The 17495-nt window shown below is 44.2% G+C and overlaps 1 protein-coding gene across 2 annotated transcripts in view; it reads left to right on the forward strand.

Annotated features, from left to right (window-relative positions):
• Positions 1-17495, forward strand: part of LOC147706549 (alpha-2-macroglobulin-like) — a 163197-nt gene that overhangs the window by 29606 nt on the left and 116096 nt on the right. Inside the window, exons 2-6 of one of the 2 annotated variants that reach the window (XM_086933016.1) lie at positions 7521-7704; positions 10564-10720; positions 12366-12418; positions 14753-14773; positions 15074-15242. In XM_086933016.1, coding sequence (XP_086789142.1) covers positions 7521-7704; positions 10564-10720; positions 12366-12418; positions 14753-14773; positions 15074-15242 — 584 coding nt within the window. Of the gene's footprint in view, positions 1-7434; positions 7705-10563; positions 10721-12365; positions 12419-14752; positions 14774-15073; positions 15243-17495 lie in introns of those variants that run through there. The other variant, XM_086933014.1, reaches the window with a different exon arrangement.

Raw genomic sequence — 17495 nt, forward strand, 5'->3', positions numbered from 1 at the left:
TAAGCTGTGTCACATAGAGCCTTTTCACTGAGCTGTGTCACATAGAGCCCATGCTCTGAGCTCTGTCACAGTATCTCTGGATCTGAATGGGCTACAATTGGAGTGGCTGAAGAACGAGGACAACCTTCTCTAGACAACTGAACCACAATCTAGATGGAAGTTTGAAGATGGGATGATTCCTGCTCTAGATGTTTTGTGATTTGCTTGACTCTGCTCCCGCTTCCTGGGAGACAAGGCACCGGGCATGCCTGAGTTGGCCTTGCTCTTCTCAAAGAATGGGTTGCTGGTCTCCTCCAATGCTACAATGAAGGATGTAGGAAAAGGATGTGTAGGTGGTATGTAAATCTTTACCAAAATAAAGTCACCATCTTGTGTAACAGCCACCCAGACTCCTAAAGGACCCACTAAACTCCACCATGTACAGGTGATGGTCTTTGTCACAAAGCATCACATATTCACACATTTGCAAGTGACAGATATTATGATTCCTTCCAAAAGATATTTAATGGGGATAATGTGTGTCACACAGCATTACATATATTAAAAAGTGATAGATGGTGTGCTTCCTGGCAACAGACATATACTGGAGATAATTAATGTCACATGGCATTATATATGCACTAGGTATTGTAAAGCAAACAACACTACACAAATGAAGTCCATAAAAGGAACACACAGCATCACATATTCACGCTATAGCGAAGTATACAGCATCACATATTTATTCCATCGCTGATTTGAACATATTGGGTCTCATTTAAATTCTGCCGGGCAGCCAGCCAGGTCAGTTCAGCAAGGCTGGGACCTCTGCTGCCCTGGTGGACACTGCCCTCCTGCTTTCAAGTCCCCAGCTACACAGTGGGGATACTGGTGCATTCAGTGTTGAGGACCATGCAGCACCATGGAATTCACTGACCCATTGCCAGGTGAGTGCTATGTTTGATGGTCCTGCTCTGCAGAACAAAGTAATGATTGTCTTGCTGAGCTGAGAGTTTTCTTGCTGCACATAGATGGGTTGCATTTTGCATGTTGGTTGCCTCTCCCTACATATAGTGAGCAACTGCCTTTGCGATGTGGAGGTTCTGCAGTGGATGGACTGTTGGGTCATGGTTTCCCCCGGTATGGTAGTAGGCTGGGGCGGAGGCACTGTGAATTTGGTAAAACTCTGCATCAGCTGTTTTAGGGTGAATGCCCACTCAGCAAACCTCCAAATGATTCCCATGTGATTTAGGTAGAAAACAAATCTGAGATTTCCTATGTCCTTTTAAAAGTGCATCTGTACTCAATGTGCCTCCATGAGAGTATTTATGTGAGACCTCTCTTCAGCCTCTCCCAGTCTGGCCTTCTTCTCCTATCTCACATCACCTGCCCACACAGGACATATCACTGCCAGCCTCAACCCACTTGACCTGAGGTTTGGCCAAAGCCATTGTGAAGCAACATTTGCTTTGGCTGAGAGTGGAGGATATTGATTTTGCATGATTGCAGAGGTCTCTTTGCACTCCTTTTACCTCCTGCTGGAAATGTAAGTCTTAGTTCAAGCACAGGCTGGTGGTTGGAAACTATGGAGTGGCACTCGTGAGGGGCAGGGCGAGGTGAGGCTACGTTTTTGGGGGCCAATGGACATTAGGGACACAGTGTGGCATTGGACAGAGCACAACACGATTTCAGCTAAACCAAAGACCTAGCCAATAAGGACATTTGTTCACAAGGCCATGGGGCTGCAGCGGGGTCACTCTCAAGTCTCCTGAAGCCTTTCATTCATCTCAATCCATTTTAGGATTTCCATGTAGGCCATCTTGACTGAGCTGTGGTTAATGTGCATGTCTTCATTCTTAACCTCCTAGGTGGCATCTCCAGCAGGAAGGGGCTGGTTCGTCGGCCCGTATGGCAGCCGAAAAGTAGGATCCCTTCATGGGAATGTAACAGCGGTAAAGTATAATCATCAGCATTGCCTGTCAGAGTGCTTATCTTCAGGCAGTATTCAACAGAAATAATCCTTCTCTTTTTTCACTGCCTGAAATTAGAAAACTTTGGTTCAATCAAGATTTTTTACTCGGTTTCAAACCATCAAAGGTACAAAACATCTATATAATACATACTAGCAGCCCGCCCCAGCATTGCCTGGGGCAGAAAGGGGCTGGGGGCAGTACACCCGCTCCCGCCCCAACCCCCTCCCGCACCGACTCCCTCCCGCCCCGACTCACTCGCGCCCCCCCTCCCGCCCAGACTCACTCGCGCCCCTCTCTTGCCCAGACTCACTCGCGCCCCCCTCCCGCCCGACATTTTCATTTACTGCTGCCTCCTTCTTTCCTCCCCCTGCATCACAGTCTCACTTTCCCTTTCCCTACCTGTGCCGCCGCTCCTCACTGCACAGCCGCTCGTCACTGCACTGCCCTCCTCCTTCGTCATCATCACGCACGTCGTGTCGCGGCCAGCGTTAGGTCCCGGCCGGCGCTACTTTCAGGGGACTACTTTGTTTACAGACGTAATTTTTTTAATTTACTTTTTAAAAAAATGTATATAGCCTATGTCCATCTACACACCCTGACATTTTCATAGATGTATCGGGTGTGTAGATTGGCGCTGTGGTTCTCGAGCTTACCTGGCCAAAAGGTGCAAGTTCTCTCTTTATAATAGTAGTATAGATATCAGAATTTGGTTCGTTCAGTAACTTGATACTTAAGTATAATGCATAAAACAATAAGATGCAATCATAAAACCTAGCCCCAGCGCGGTTACGCAATACAATTTCAGTACCGATGTTACTCTCAACTAACAAGATAATCCCTCATGTTATAATCTTATTCTCCGCAGTTCCTAATGGACAAAACTCATTGTGTATTAAAAGGTGCAATGTTCAGAAAAGTGTTTTTAGAGAAAAATAGCCAATAAATAATAACTACAAAAACATGTGTACATGGCGCATAAAAACTTAAAGTTGTTTCCTCAGAACAGCCCTTGCACTAAAAATGTTAAAATTTACAATACTTTCAAAAACTTCGCCCGCTTAATCCAGATGTAAACAAGAACTGGCTTGCAGAAGAAAACAACCGGACCAGATGTATCAGTCGTCAATATTCTCTTTGCCTCTCTAAAATGTAGTACCCCCAAGGACAAACAGATCGGGTGCAACCATTTTCTGTGCCCCCCACAATATTCAGCTCATACAAACATGACATGATCAAGGGTCTCAGGATTCATGACACAAGCTAGGCGTGAATCAGATAAGGAGTTATTGTTCTAATTTTTACTGAATAATATTAAAGGGCCAAACAACCTATTCGAAATCTGATAAACAAGCTCTTGGCCAGTGGTGATCTAATGTCCAAATAGTTGTCAAAAGCTGGAATAGGTTTAAATGCCAAGAACTGCTCAGTAAACTAGTCCAGAAAGCCTCCACTTATTTCTTGCCACACTAGGGGACCAATAGGTTAATTTTAAAATGTGTGTAACTGCCCTACAAAGTCATTAAGGTGAATCCCACATTCTGATCAAACCCAATTTATTGCATCAGTCATGTACAAACCTTAACCGAGGGAGCTCCATGGCGCGATCCAAATTCTTTACATCACTCAAGGAATCTCTATAATTGCCTAATTCAGGAGTAGTCCAGATACGCATCTGGAACAGTAGTGGTTTTTAGTGCGCCTGATCAGATACGCTTTTCATCCCATATCAAAATAGAGTGGGACCAAGGGGGTATTTGTGGGGACCGAAAGCAATGCTATGACAAAATGAATTCTCCATCACTGCGAGCATCGTGGTATTAGTGTAACCCCAAACTTTAGAGCCATACGGCATGGCACTTTGGGCCTTCACTCGATAAGCTTCCAAGGCCGGGGAGATAGAACGTCAATATGTGTTCTTCTGAAAGCATAGCATGGCTTAAGATCTATGTGAAATTGTGAGGGCTCCTTTATTTATTTGGTGGACCCACCTAAATTTGTCTGACTGGGTCACCCTCGAATAATCACAGCTAAAAACTCTTCCCAAATGATCATTCCCTCCAAAACTGGACAGCTTTTGCTAACATTCTTGCCAAAGACCATGAATTTGTTTTTTGCAGCATTTAAGTCTAAAACCCTGAAGCCACAGAACTCCCAATTTTTCTTAGCAGATTCTGTAACCCCATCGGGTAGAGACTTAGAAATTAATAATGAATCATCAGCAAACAAAGGTATGGGTGTTTTGGCCCCATTAAGAGTGGGGACATCATTTACACCCTTTGTCAGTTCCCCGGCCACATCATTTACATATAGATTGTACAAGGTGGGAGCCAAAGCACACTCCTGTCGAACACCTCTTGCGATTCAAATGCACTTTGTCAACGTACATCTAACACCCCACCTGACCTGGGCGTAGTTTTTTCATGCAACCTAATTCAATTAACTTACCTGGAACCTCTGTGTTTGCTTGCACTCTCCATAGGGTCCCCCGGGGTAGTAGATAGAATGCGGCAGATCGACAAATGCCATGTAAAGTTTCTTGTTGCCCAACGGGATGTATTTTCAATAAAGGAGGGAACATTTAAAAACCTGATCTAAAGTGCTAACTTTAGCAGGAAATCCTGCCTGAAGGAGAGTCATATTCCTCTGATTTTCCATCCACTACTGCAATAAATTTAAGACCTGCCTGGCAAATATTTTTTGAAGATTTTATACTAGGCTAATAGGCCCATAATTTGATGGAATTTAGCATGTCCTTTTCTAAGTATCGGGATTATTTCTGTCCCCCTCCAGGCGTCCCGGATCTCCCCACCCCTTGCTATTACATTATAGAAGATGTTCATGTAACTAGACCACAGCCCAGGTTCTGAACTTTAGTTATTTAATTGTGTATTTGATTGTATGGCACCACAACACGGAACCTCCCCTTGCAAGATAGACACCCCAGATGACACCCAAGAACAGGAGGGATAGAAAGAAGGGTGGGAGGTGGAGAAGGAACAAGAGGAAGAAGGGTGAAGGCATGGGAAGTTCATCTTAATGTCTTCCTCATACATTGATCTCACACATCTATCCTTTTGAGGCAGAAATGAGGAATATTATTAAATTATGAAATTCTATCAACTATGAATGGCACACATGCATTCAAGATCTTCATGATGTTCCAATGACAGTGAACCCACCAGGTTTATCCCTGTTTCTCCTGACTCTTGTGTGTCCCTCTTCTTAAAATAACTATCAATGATGCCACTGCTTTTAATAATAAGAATTGATGATTTTGGGGAATTCACAATTGTTTTTATACCTACACCTGTAATCTGCACCAGTTTACTACATTGTTTACTACTAAGCAGGAGGAAATATGCTGATTTGTGCGAAGGTACTTTTTTATCCAATGGAAAAATGTTTACTCCACAGACAAATCAGAAAACCCCTCTCCTATGCCCCCAACCCTTTTGGATCGCTCTATTTCCTTTCCCCTCTGCCCCATGGCCCACCCTGGTTATAAACGTCCTCCCATGTCTTGCAGAAATCTATCTACCATTTCTATAGTGGGAATAAATCTCAAAAAGTTTGGGAATACCCACAAACTCTTGAATTGATAGATTTTCCCAAAGTTTTCATTGATTTATGATTGCTTATTTGAGTATCTTGCACTCACCAGTCGAGCCAGTTGGATGTTTAAGTAGAAAATACACCTGCTAATGGCTTTGTGAATTGAATTCAAGGAGTGTGAGGTATACTTTGATATTTTCTGCATAATGGAAAGTGAAATAGATAATGTAGTGAAAGTGCATGGTACCTGGCAGAGAATTCCTAGGGCCTGGGTCTTGTCTGGGAATGTGAAGTAGTGTGGCTCACTGTGAAGTAGTGTGGCTCACTGGTTAGAGGCGGCAGACCCGAGAGCAGAGGACGGCCCGGGACCAGGGTTCGATTCCCGGCGCGGCAGGTTTCTGGACCAGGGTCAGCGGACTCGATAATTCTCTCGCCTCGGTGCCCACTCTGATCAGCGATCACACTCGGCAACTCTGGGCATTAGCTTGCCTCATCTTCACTAACGGCCCCACCAGACCGCCGGGGATGCCTGGTCTCACCCTGGAGATACCCATTAAGGGACCATCTTTCAGGGAAGCCAGGAAGTGTTTCGCAGCGGTCGAAGCGCCTTGGGACCCTCCGGGTAAGTAGTGCGCTATATAAATGCCTATACACAATGTGAACTGCAGACTGTAGGAGATCAGCCAATGGGTCGTTGTATGTGTTCAAATCTTTACTCCAAATCTGTCTTTTGAAAAGGAATGAATTTGCTTCGTATCCCATTAAAGGACATTAAGCTTACATTAATTGCAACAGTGCTTAAACTGTGCTGGTGGTTAGGTAAGACCTACCAGAAGTCAATTTTACATTGGCTTCCTCATCAGACTTTGATACAGAGCAAGAAGGAGAAAAACATAAACAGAGGAATTGCAGAAGAAGAGAAAGAAAAACACTGAGAAAGGGAGAAAACTTGAATAAAAAGATCCGAAACAGTGAAATAATGTGCGTATAGTAAAGGAGTAGAGAGAGGCACGAGGTGGAATCCAAACTATTTGCCTGTGATATTTGGTGCTCCCTACATTCGCCAGCACCAGCTGCAGGTTTCTGAGACAAACTTTGCACATCAGCACTTACTATTTTACAGATTATGAACTAAATTGAAGCTTCCTCTACTCACTTTTTCTCAAAGGTCAATTGTTCTCAAGTAGCTTGGATCACTTCTAGTCCACCGGAAGCCACTCTGGTACCGGTGCACACTGGCCCTTGGATACAGTTACCAGACAACAGTAAATATCTAGTTGACTGATTCAACTAAGTTGACTTTAAGAAGAAATATATACTTCTAAATTCAATGACCAGTCATTGGTCGCAATTGTAAGCCAAATGGTGCCGCTTGGCCACTGGACTCCCTGGCTCTCATAAAGTTAGAGGTTAGGAAGGTGTGAGACACAAATTTGTCTACTTGTCCTTTAGCATACATGATATGGTACTAACTCAGGGCACAGAGCATCACTCACAGATAAGGCTGACCTGGAGGCCCCAGGTTAATATCCATAGAAAAGTAAGAGCCCCCTAGTAGGATGGAGTCCAGTCCAATGGAAAGCGTTTGCCAAACTATCAGTTTTTGCCTACGCTGACATTGCTATCTCAGTATTTGATATTTGATCTAAGTGCTGTAAATGACAGGGGTTACTATTATCCAATTTGAAAGCACTCAGTTTCCTGACCATGGAGAGGTGAATGGCATAGAAGTCCTTGGCAGGCTTCAGACTCACACCCTGCAGCTCATAGCGGTGATTGATTAACTTATTCAGTTAACTTGGCAAATGTAGGAATGGTTTTCATATCTGTTGTTTTGAAGGCAAACACACACACCCACTAATTACCATTGATCTGAAGCACAAACGTAATAAAAAATAACAAATAATAGTAATAGGTGTAGTGCCTAGTATTAATGCTAACATTAATGAGGATTACAGTTATTATAATATTATTACTGATGATCATTTTAATGTTGCTCCCTGGCATCCCCTTTAGACATTACATGCTGCTGGTCCCCACCGTGCTCCATGGCACGCACACGGAGAAGGCGTGCGTGGTCCTCACGCACCTGAATGAGTCACTCACGCTGAGCGTCACTCTGGAGCACCCGACGCAGAACATCACTCTTTCTCATGACTTCGCGGCAGAGAACGACTTAGAGCACTGCTGGGATCTAAAGGTAAGAGTGAGCCAGCGCGGGATGTGGGAACCCCTTGTCGTAGACTAGAGTGGAGCACAAAAGTTGGGTTACACCCGTACAATTCATATGCCTTGACCCCCTGCTTTGGCCTTGAACCTGGGATTAAACACCTTTCATAAAGAGGTGCCCATGCAATGATCTACGTTACATTATATGACGTGTCACAGCCCCACCGCTCCTATCTAAAGAAACCTGAGAGTTGTACTAGTTCATCAATCCACTCATCAGGCCGCGCCTCTTACCGAGACCATATTCACTGGGTTGCTGTCCTCAAGCACTTTGAACTGAACGTCTTTCCAGGGATGTTACAACTGCTCCCACTTGATCCACAGTCCTTCTCAGACTTCAGTCTCTTCAGGCTCCTCATGAGGACTCTTCATGTTGGATGAAGGTCCTTCTGTCTGCAGTCAGTGCCACATGTTACACCCTCCTAAGTAACCACACCTATCCTTCCATGTTCAGTGAAATTCCAGCCCTCAAAGAGAATCCTCACCATGTGGACCCAGTTCCCCCCTCCTGGTCCACTGCTTCTCATTCTGCCAGCCTCCTTTTCATCATCTTTGGTGCATTGGCCAACAGGGTACCTACAAGAGTATAATTTAGGAATGCTATCACCTCTCTGCTGTAAAGATGTAACTGTGCTCACACCCTATGCAAAAACCCTGAAGATCTCTGGTCACATTCTTTTTAGCCTAATCCATGGCTGCTGGCTTGAATTGCAATGTCTTAACATGTCTCAGAAGTAGGGGTATCTGTTACCTTGGTCTGTTGAACACTGACCTGCTCCAAAGCAACCTCTCCTGTTTCATTCAGTGCACACCCAATCCATGCAGTAGATATATGTTGTCTCAATGAACAAAGCACAGGTGCAGGACTCCCATCTCTTATCTCAAACCAAAGATACTGAGTTTATGGAGAGGTGTCAGCATGGTGGACAAAATGATGTGCCAAGAAAAGGCCAATTATGAGACATAATGCATAACAATCTGTGAGTTTATTATCTCTTCATTTTGTCATTTCAATACCTATTAATTTTGTCTGGGCAGACACACCTCGTTAGTGCCGGTATAGCACCTCAGTGGAGCAAACAGAAACCTAAAAGTCATGAGATAACGTGTATAAAGGGTCTGCCATTGCCACATTGTGGAGTTTTTTTAATTTAATTTTTTAACCACTTGAACTTGAAAGAAATGTCTATTTGCTATAGCACATGGGGGCATATTATCAAGGACCGGTGTTAAAATTATCGCTGTTTTATCGACAGGAAACTGCCGATAAAACGGCGATAATGGGCTTGATAATACGCCCTTGTTAATTCCCATAGAAGCCCATGTTAACATCAGAACATGGGCTGCTATGGGAATTCACAAGGGCGTATTATCAAGCCCATTATTACCATTTTATCGGCAGTTTCCTGCCGATAAAACAGCGATAATTTTAACACCGGTCCTTTATAATATGCCCCATGGTTCTCTAAAGTCGGTCCTCGAAGGCTGGATCCATGCCAGATTTTTAGCATATCCCCATTTAGATAAATGTAGTTATCTTATAAATCAGGCATGGATCCTGCCCTCCAGGACTGACTTTGGAGAACCCTGCTAGAGGAGATCAAACACCCAAACAATGAAAATAATAATAGCATACATTTAAGGGGCCAAACTAAAAACTGCATTTTGTAGAATTATTACTGCAGTGGGACTGCTCATGTACTATGAACTGCAATCCCCGGGCAGGGATCACCGCCTCTCCTATCTTTTCAGTGCAGAGATCTCAGCCATGGTAAATGTGAGCTCCACACTTTTAAGCCTAAGTTTTAGAAGTAAATATGGAAGGGACAAGGGGAAGAGGCTGGAAAATGGGAAATTTTTACTATTTAACACCACTACTTACTTACTACAAAATGGGAGAGGTTTAGGGAAACATAGGAAGGAATTTAGGGATTAATATTTACAAAATACATTTCTAAAATATATATCTATATTTATATATGCTCACACACAGACACAGACATATGCATATTTATAGGTATATATGTGTGAGTATACACATATATACATATATATATATATAGAGAGAGAAAGAGAGCGAGAGAGATATTAGAACTTGAACTATTTAAATGAAATGTCACAGCACATTAACTCATTTAAATGTATATTAATTCAGTAATTAAAATATATACACATTTAATTTAATGAGTGTACCATTTTATTTTAATAGTTCTAGATTTGCAACAAACATTTACATTATTTAATCTTTATATTTTATATTAAAGTATTTTCTGAATTTTTTGGAACAATAAATGCTATTTTTTTCACTATACTTTCACAATAGGAGATCCTCTCCATAGTGGCAGAAATCTCTACATACATCTGAAAAGTGATTAGGAGCAACTTTGCATTTGTATATCCTGCTATAGGCGACTCTATCACCACCTACACCATTGGCACCCTAAGTCCAAATGCCAATGGGCAGCAGTTTGGTACACAAGTTGGCAGTCCAAGACTCTGACAATCAGGATGTCATCTAAGTAATGTGCACTTAATGTGACTGCATCTTAAATATGCATTGCCAGAATGTGTTGTAATTCTGAAACAATGGCACATCATTAAGCAGTCAGTAGGCAAACTGTATCTGCAAACATATGCATATGATGTGACAGTCTCCAGGGTCACCTCCCACAGTGAGTCTGAGACAATCTGTCTCTGAGGAACACCCACATATGGAAAAGATTCAGGGCCTTGTCTTTTGCTGCTGTAGACCAAGTACAGAAATATTGACCCGACTTACCTTTGAGTTTAAGATAAACAGTTAAACAAGCGATATTTCTTATTGTCACAGGTCCCTGAGACTGAAACTTCCCAGGTAGCCTACGTCACTCTCCACGGGAAGGGAGACACCATGGAGTTCCACGGGAGGAGGTCCGTCCTGCTCCAGCCCTCGGAGAACCTGGTCTTCGTACAGACAGATAAGCCCATCTACAAGCCAGGGCAGACAGGTGAGAAAAGAGACAAACACATCTGTGGCCGAGAGTCCCAGCCTTGACCTCTGGAAGTCCACAAATAGCATCACAGAGGAGCAGTATCACTCAGTTAAAGCCCAGTGACGTGTAGAGGGTCAAGGTATGTTGTAACATTCTGCCCACTTCTCAGGTGAACCAAGAGAATCTGACATGTGAGTGTGGGTTTGGGAGAGAGGGGGTTCTCCATGGGTTCTTGTGCAGAGGAGAGCCATGTGCATGTCTGATCCGATACATGGGCTGTTAGGAGCCTTTCTACCCTCCATGTTACATAAAGGAAGCCAATGGTGTTTACTTCGACCAGGAAGGGGAATTAGACTTCCCATCATCTCATGAGGGTGTTAGAGATAGTAACTCTCAGCCCACACAGAGAAAAAATCCCCAAAGCCCACCAAAGATGGTAGACAGCACTCACTGAGGCAGATGTACGACAGCTTTTTGCGGTTACAAACGAGAATTCAGCCCTTTTGCGACTGCAAAATAGGTCAGCCCCATGTACAAACCCTACTTTGCAAGTCGGTAACCAATTACCGAAAATATGGTTTGCGACTCACTGTTATAAATTGACGTGCCAGGGGCGTCCCTTCCCAATAGCGAGTCTCAATGCAATGTACCGCAAAACACTCACAGTTTACCACTTACTTCAAGGAGGTGATGAACCACTTGCAAACAGGAAAAGGTCCCCAGGGGATCCCTTCCCCTTTGTGAGTGTTTGCGAAAATATTTTTCAAGAGCAGCCAGTGGTCCCCTTAAAAAATGAAGCTGAAGAGTTTCATTTTTCTTTTTTAAATGCATCCCCTTTTCCTTTAAGGAAAACGGGCTGCTTTAAAAAAAACTGATTTCTTTAAAAAGCAGTCACAGACATGGTGGCCACCAGCCCTGGGAGTGCTAGCCATTCCCAATGGGGTTGCAAATTGCGCTTGCTCATGAATATTAATGAGGCATGCAACTTGCGACCCGATTGGAAATCGCAAACAGTGTCAGAGACACGGTTGTACATTCACTTTTGTGAGTCGCGAATAGCAAGTCGCAATTCAACACAATTTGCTACTTGCAAAAGTGAATGGTCGTACATCTGGCCATCATTCCCTTTTGTTTTGATGAATGTGGCCAAGCTCCCCTGTGTCTCCATCACAGAGGGATAACTCCACAATGGCGAGTGGTTTCCCCAGCTAAGTTGTACAATTTGCACTTTTTGTCAGGGAGAAAGAAGTAACCTAATCGCCAGGAGAGGGTACAGCTGACCTCCTCCAAAGGTCCACACGGGTATCTCTGGTGAAGGACACTCATCTCTCTGGCTATCCCTACCCCAGCCTTTTTGATGTAGTGCAGGCCCTCTAGAGCGATATGCATTTCTCTCTGGAACCTACCATGAATGGTGGGAAAGTGGGGGTGAACATACTAACAGTGTGCTGCATGCTCACTCTACCCTGTATACAACCATGACTTTTGTTAAGCAATGAGGCACCCCCGCCAGCTGGTATAACACAAGGAATAAAAGTAATGTGTATCCTCGAATTAACAAAAGGTGTTCTCCCTATTTGCCAAGGACTAGAGGTTTATTCTAGATATGGATAACTTTGATGTAGCAACGTGTGCTAATACTCTCCTTTCTCTCTTCCAGTGCAGTTCCGTATTGTGTCACTGCAGGATGACTTCCGTCCAGAGAATGAGACGGTAGGTCTACAAACTGATCAAAGCAAATACACAATCATAAATAAATGCACAGGATTAGCACACACTGTGTAAATAAGTGAAATCACGTTATAATCTATAACCTATATTTCATCAGATGCGCAATGTGTTAGACGTCGGCAGTACCAAAAATATAGCGAGTGTACATAACTCTATGATTAATGAGTGTTCATCAAGTATTGCACAAATGTATTTTCTCAGTACCGAATGTACAGAGCCGAATACATGTACATTGGCTTAAACATTGTAATTTTGAAGGAAAAAGTACAAACAAACTGCATCTTTTACATTACTATACAGTACAAAATACGTGCACATAAATGAGTACACCGGAACTAACTGTAAAGAGCTGAGTAGACACACAACACTTTGTGACAAACTGTGATGCGCACCAGAGATACTTAAAACAGATTATACATATCTACACATAATCGTAGCACACTAATTAAAGCAAGCACATCTTTAGTTGTACCCCATCGCATACATGCAGAGCGTTTACCGAATGCAACCCCTCGTTCCAGTGTAAATGTATTTGATTTAACATCACTACCCCTCATTGCGTGGTATAACAATACCTCCCTGCCCGACCACCGTAAGCATACCCTTCCAGTGTACCTGCTGCAGCCTTCTGTATCCATGCACTGCCCACCCCCTTTACCTTTGCAGTCCCTGCAGACATGCTGCCTTCTCTTCACCGACAGCAGCCGATGCCCGTAGGGCATGTCCCTGGCGAGGAGCTTTGAGTTCGCACCTCTGGGACTCTTTCCCCCTTTCCTGTGCGGGGAGCAAAGGGTGAGCTTTCGGGGTCTCCCGCAGAGCTTGAGAGTGAGGACTGCAAACAGCAACAAACCCGACCAGGAAGTGAGGGGGTGGAGGCGGAAAGCGTAGCCGCCGCGATGCATTGAAGAGCTGCGGGACATAGTAGAACGTGCGCCGACCCGACCAGGAAGCGAGGGGGAGGAGGCGGAGAGTGTAGCCACCGCAATGCATTGAAGAGCTGCGGGGCATAGTGGAACATGCGCTGGCTCCCGGACTGGAATCGGGGAGCAGAGAGCGGAGAAGAGGGGGTCTGGAGGAGGAGGACGCAGAGACTCCTTACCTCCCACCGACAGTGGGAAGCAGATAAATGGCAGGCCAGGACCTGAATACATGCGTTAGGATGAGAATACCATGATTGCTGCCACGGCTAATATAATTAAGAACAAGCTCTTGCCATCTCTAAGCCCCGTCCTTTTCAGACTGGGGGGCGTGTTTTTCTTTCTCCCCTCTTCTCCATTGGCTGGAATGTAAACAAAGGGCGTGTTTAGGACTGTTGTTGTTACATTTCAGCCAATGGAGAAGAATGAGAAAGAAATGAAAAACACGCCCCTCAATCCGAAAAAGACGGGGCTTAGATGGAAAATATGACATCACTGAAACCTCTTCTCCAATGGCCGGCTGCCGTTTATGAAGCCAGATACTAAGAAACATAAAATCTCGCCAGCGAGACTGCACATGTGCGCAGCCTGCGCTAGCCGAGACCTAAAAAGGAACTGAATATCCTCTGCTCACTGTCATCTACAGGTGCTACCTGCGAAATAGCGTACCCCTTTCAAGGTTCCAGATTTCAAGGTTCCAAGCATACGTAAGCGCCTTTATCGTCGGGCCGAAATTGCTGACAGAAAATCGTACAAGTGTCCTGTTGGTTGCGCCGTAGCTCTTATCAAGTAAAATTTCAGTTTCCTAAATTTAAACTGATCTTCCGCAGTGACTGTTGTTTTTCACTCTCACTATGGGAACTCTAGGAGAACTGTAGGAAAAGTGAAGCATTGTGTGACAGGGTATCTGTCAGAGACAGGACTCTTCTCAAATTTGTCAGATGTTGGTTTTATACTGGATTTGACATCAGTGACATAGGACAGAAGAGAGGACACCATCATTATGGGGTCTGGGCCAGTGATGAGAGAAACTGACTGTGCGAGGTCAGTGAGACTTCTTTGAGTAAGTGGACCACAGATGGAGGAGTTAGTGACACTTCTGGAAAGGGCAAGGGCAGAAGCCTGATTGATTGGACAAGACCATGCTCCAACACTTTACACATTAGTGAAACTCCATTCTAGTGTGAGCGGTCCACTTTGTGGAGAATGCCCGTGAATGCTTGAGTCCGTAGAGGTGGAAATGAGTGTAACAGCATGGAAGGGTACATGGCCCAACTCCACTGAAGTGTATAGGGCATGTGTTGTGTAGAAGAGTGAGAACCTATTCAAATGTACTACTTCCTCCCAATTAGTGGATTATAACACATGTTTTCCTTTCCCTTTCTTTTTTGATTTCCAGTTCCCTGTGGTATACATTGAGGTAAGATGTTAATATTGCATTTATTTCATCCCACTGTGTCACTTTATGCAATGATTTCTCTGAAGACAGCATTGCCTTTGCACTCAGCGGCAGCCCCACCAATACATACTCAGGAGCATCATATACGATGTGTCCATTCCATAGGAGCACAAGATCCAGGCCAGGATCACTGTGGCAATCTTAGAAACTCAATGTGAACTAGTGCAAATCCCAGGGGGGCACGAGCTCCAGGTCAGGACTCATCATGTCTAATACGTTTACGGTCTTTTGCACCCTAATCTAGCATTGCCCTCCTTTTAGGATCCGCAGAGGAACCGCGTGGGACAGTGGCGGGACATAGTAACAGAGGGAGGACTCGTCCAACTCTCATACCCTTTGGCTTCAGAACCTCTACAGGGAACATACAAAGTGGGCGTTCAGAGGAAACGAGGATCTACTGTGGAGCATGTGTTCACTGTGGAAGAATATGGTAAGAAAACTTTGTTATATGGGGTTGTGCAAGAACTGTAAGCACACAGTGAGGTTTATCGATGACGACAGGATTAGGATAAGAGGTGGTGAGCAAGAACCACAAGAAAACACTGTGGAATGTTGAGGTGAGTACAGAATATTAGGAGAACTGTTAGGGGCAGATTTGGAAGCCCCTAGCGACACTTTTGCACTGCTGTTGCATCACTTTATATGACGCAGCAGTGGCAAAAACAATGCACCACATTGAAGCCCATTTACAATGTGACGCACCTAGGAAGATGCGTCACCTTGTAAAGCCCTGCGCCACATTATACCTGTGTCAGGTATAATGTATGCAGAGTGGGCATTCACATGCAGGAAAGCCTCGTAGAAGTGTTGCAGTGAAATCTACAAGATTTAATTGCGTCACTTCTAGGACGCCACTGCATCAAAACCCTACAGGGCAGATTTACAAGCCCCTTGTGACAGTTTTGTGCTGCCTTTGCGCCACTTTTTGTGATGTAGAAGTGGCGTAAACAATGCGCACGTTGCGGCCCATTTACAATGTGATGCATCTAGGGAGATACTTCATCTTGAAAAGCCTTGCGCCATATTATTTCTGGGTCAGGTATAATGTATGTAGGGTGGGTGTTCCCACGCAGGAAAGCCTTGTAGAAGTGATGCAGTGAAATCTACAAGATTTCACTGCACCACTTCTAGGACGCCACTGTGTCAAAACCCTACACGTGCTTGGAGCAGGCATAAGGAGTGACGCAGTGTATTGGGAATAGGCCTCCCAATGCATTGCTGGAGTTGCGTCGTGCTTGCGACATGACTCCAGCAATGTGTGACTTTTGGGCCAACAGATGCGCCAGAATTTCTCACGCATCTGTGAATCCTTGAGCCATGGTGCGCCGTATTGTAAATACGGCACATCCATGGTAGGGCAAAGGTTTCACAAGGAGGTGCATGGAAACTGACAAATCTGTACCGATGTGCCAGTTTCTTGTAAATCTGCCCCTACTCCTGCTTGGAGAGGGCATAAGGAGTGACTCAGTGTATTGGGAATAGGCCGCCAAATGCATTGCTGGGGTTGCGTCATGCTTGTAACACAACTCCAGCAATGCATGACTTTTGCAGCAACAGATGCGTCAGAATTTTCGATGCAAATGTCAATCCTTCAACCACCATGAATGCACCGTATTTACAATATGGCGCATCCATGGTGGCGCAAGGGTTTCGCAAGGAGGTGTAGGGAAACTGACGCATCTGTACAGATGTGTCAGTTTCTTGTAAATCTGCCCCTAAGGAGCACGAAGGTGGGACCAGTATAGTAGGAGAACTCTTAGTTACAAAAGGCGATGTAAGAACCATAAGAGAACGCTACAGCGCATGGAGGTGGGAGCAGTATATCAAACAAACTCTGAGGTACAGAGAGAGGAGCAAGAAGCAGCAGAGAACACTAACGTATATGTAGCTAGAAACACTATGATAGGAAAGCTCTGAGTTACAAAGAGATGAGCAGGAATCAGAACAGAACACTAAAATATGTATAGGTGCAAGCAATATGATAATAGAACTGAGTAACAGAGAGATGACTAAGAACTACAAGATACCAGAGAAACATTTAGAGGTGGGAGCAGCAGGATCAGAGAACTCTGAGCTACAGATACAGACACCAGGAATATAGAGGTGGGAGGAGACATGGGAGGTACAGGTCGGCAAGCATGATATGAATATGCTATTGCATGCAGATGATGAAAGAACATGACAACAGAATTCAGAGAGATCAAGAGATAAGAAGAAAATGGTGAGAAAACACATAGGTAGGTAAAATTTAGAGGCATATAATAAGAGAAATCTTGGATGTTGAATAACATAACTGAAGAACATAAAGGCAGGAGGAATGTTGTTGGATAACTCTGAGTAACAGAGATAAGGGTGATAACCATTAGAGAACATTAAGATATATGAAGGCAATTGGAGAACAGTAAAAGAACTCTGAGCCACATAGACATGGGCAAGACGAATGGGATAACACTAAGTAGTATAGAAGATGAAAGCACATAGAAATAGAACTCTGAGTGATAGAGAGAAACATGAGAATGATAAGAGAACGTTGGGAAAAGTTTAGGTGGGGCATATAGTAAGAAACCTTTGGGTTCTAGTGAAAGAGATGGGTGAGCACCATAGGGAAACTCAGTGGCATAAAGAAGCCAGAGGAATGCAGTGATTGTACCAGGAGTGATATAGATATTAGAGATGGTCTTAA

The sequence above is a fragment of the Lissotriton vulgaris genome, chromosome 7 (assembly GCF_964263255.1).
Source record: "Lissotriton vulgaris chromosome 7, aLisVul1.2, whole genome shotgun sequence".
Lineage (NCBI taxonomy): Eukaryota > Metazoa > Chordata > Amphibia > Caudata > Salamandridae > Lissotriton > Lissotriton vulgaris.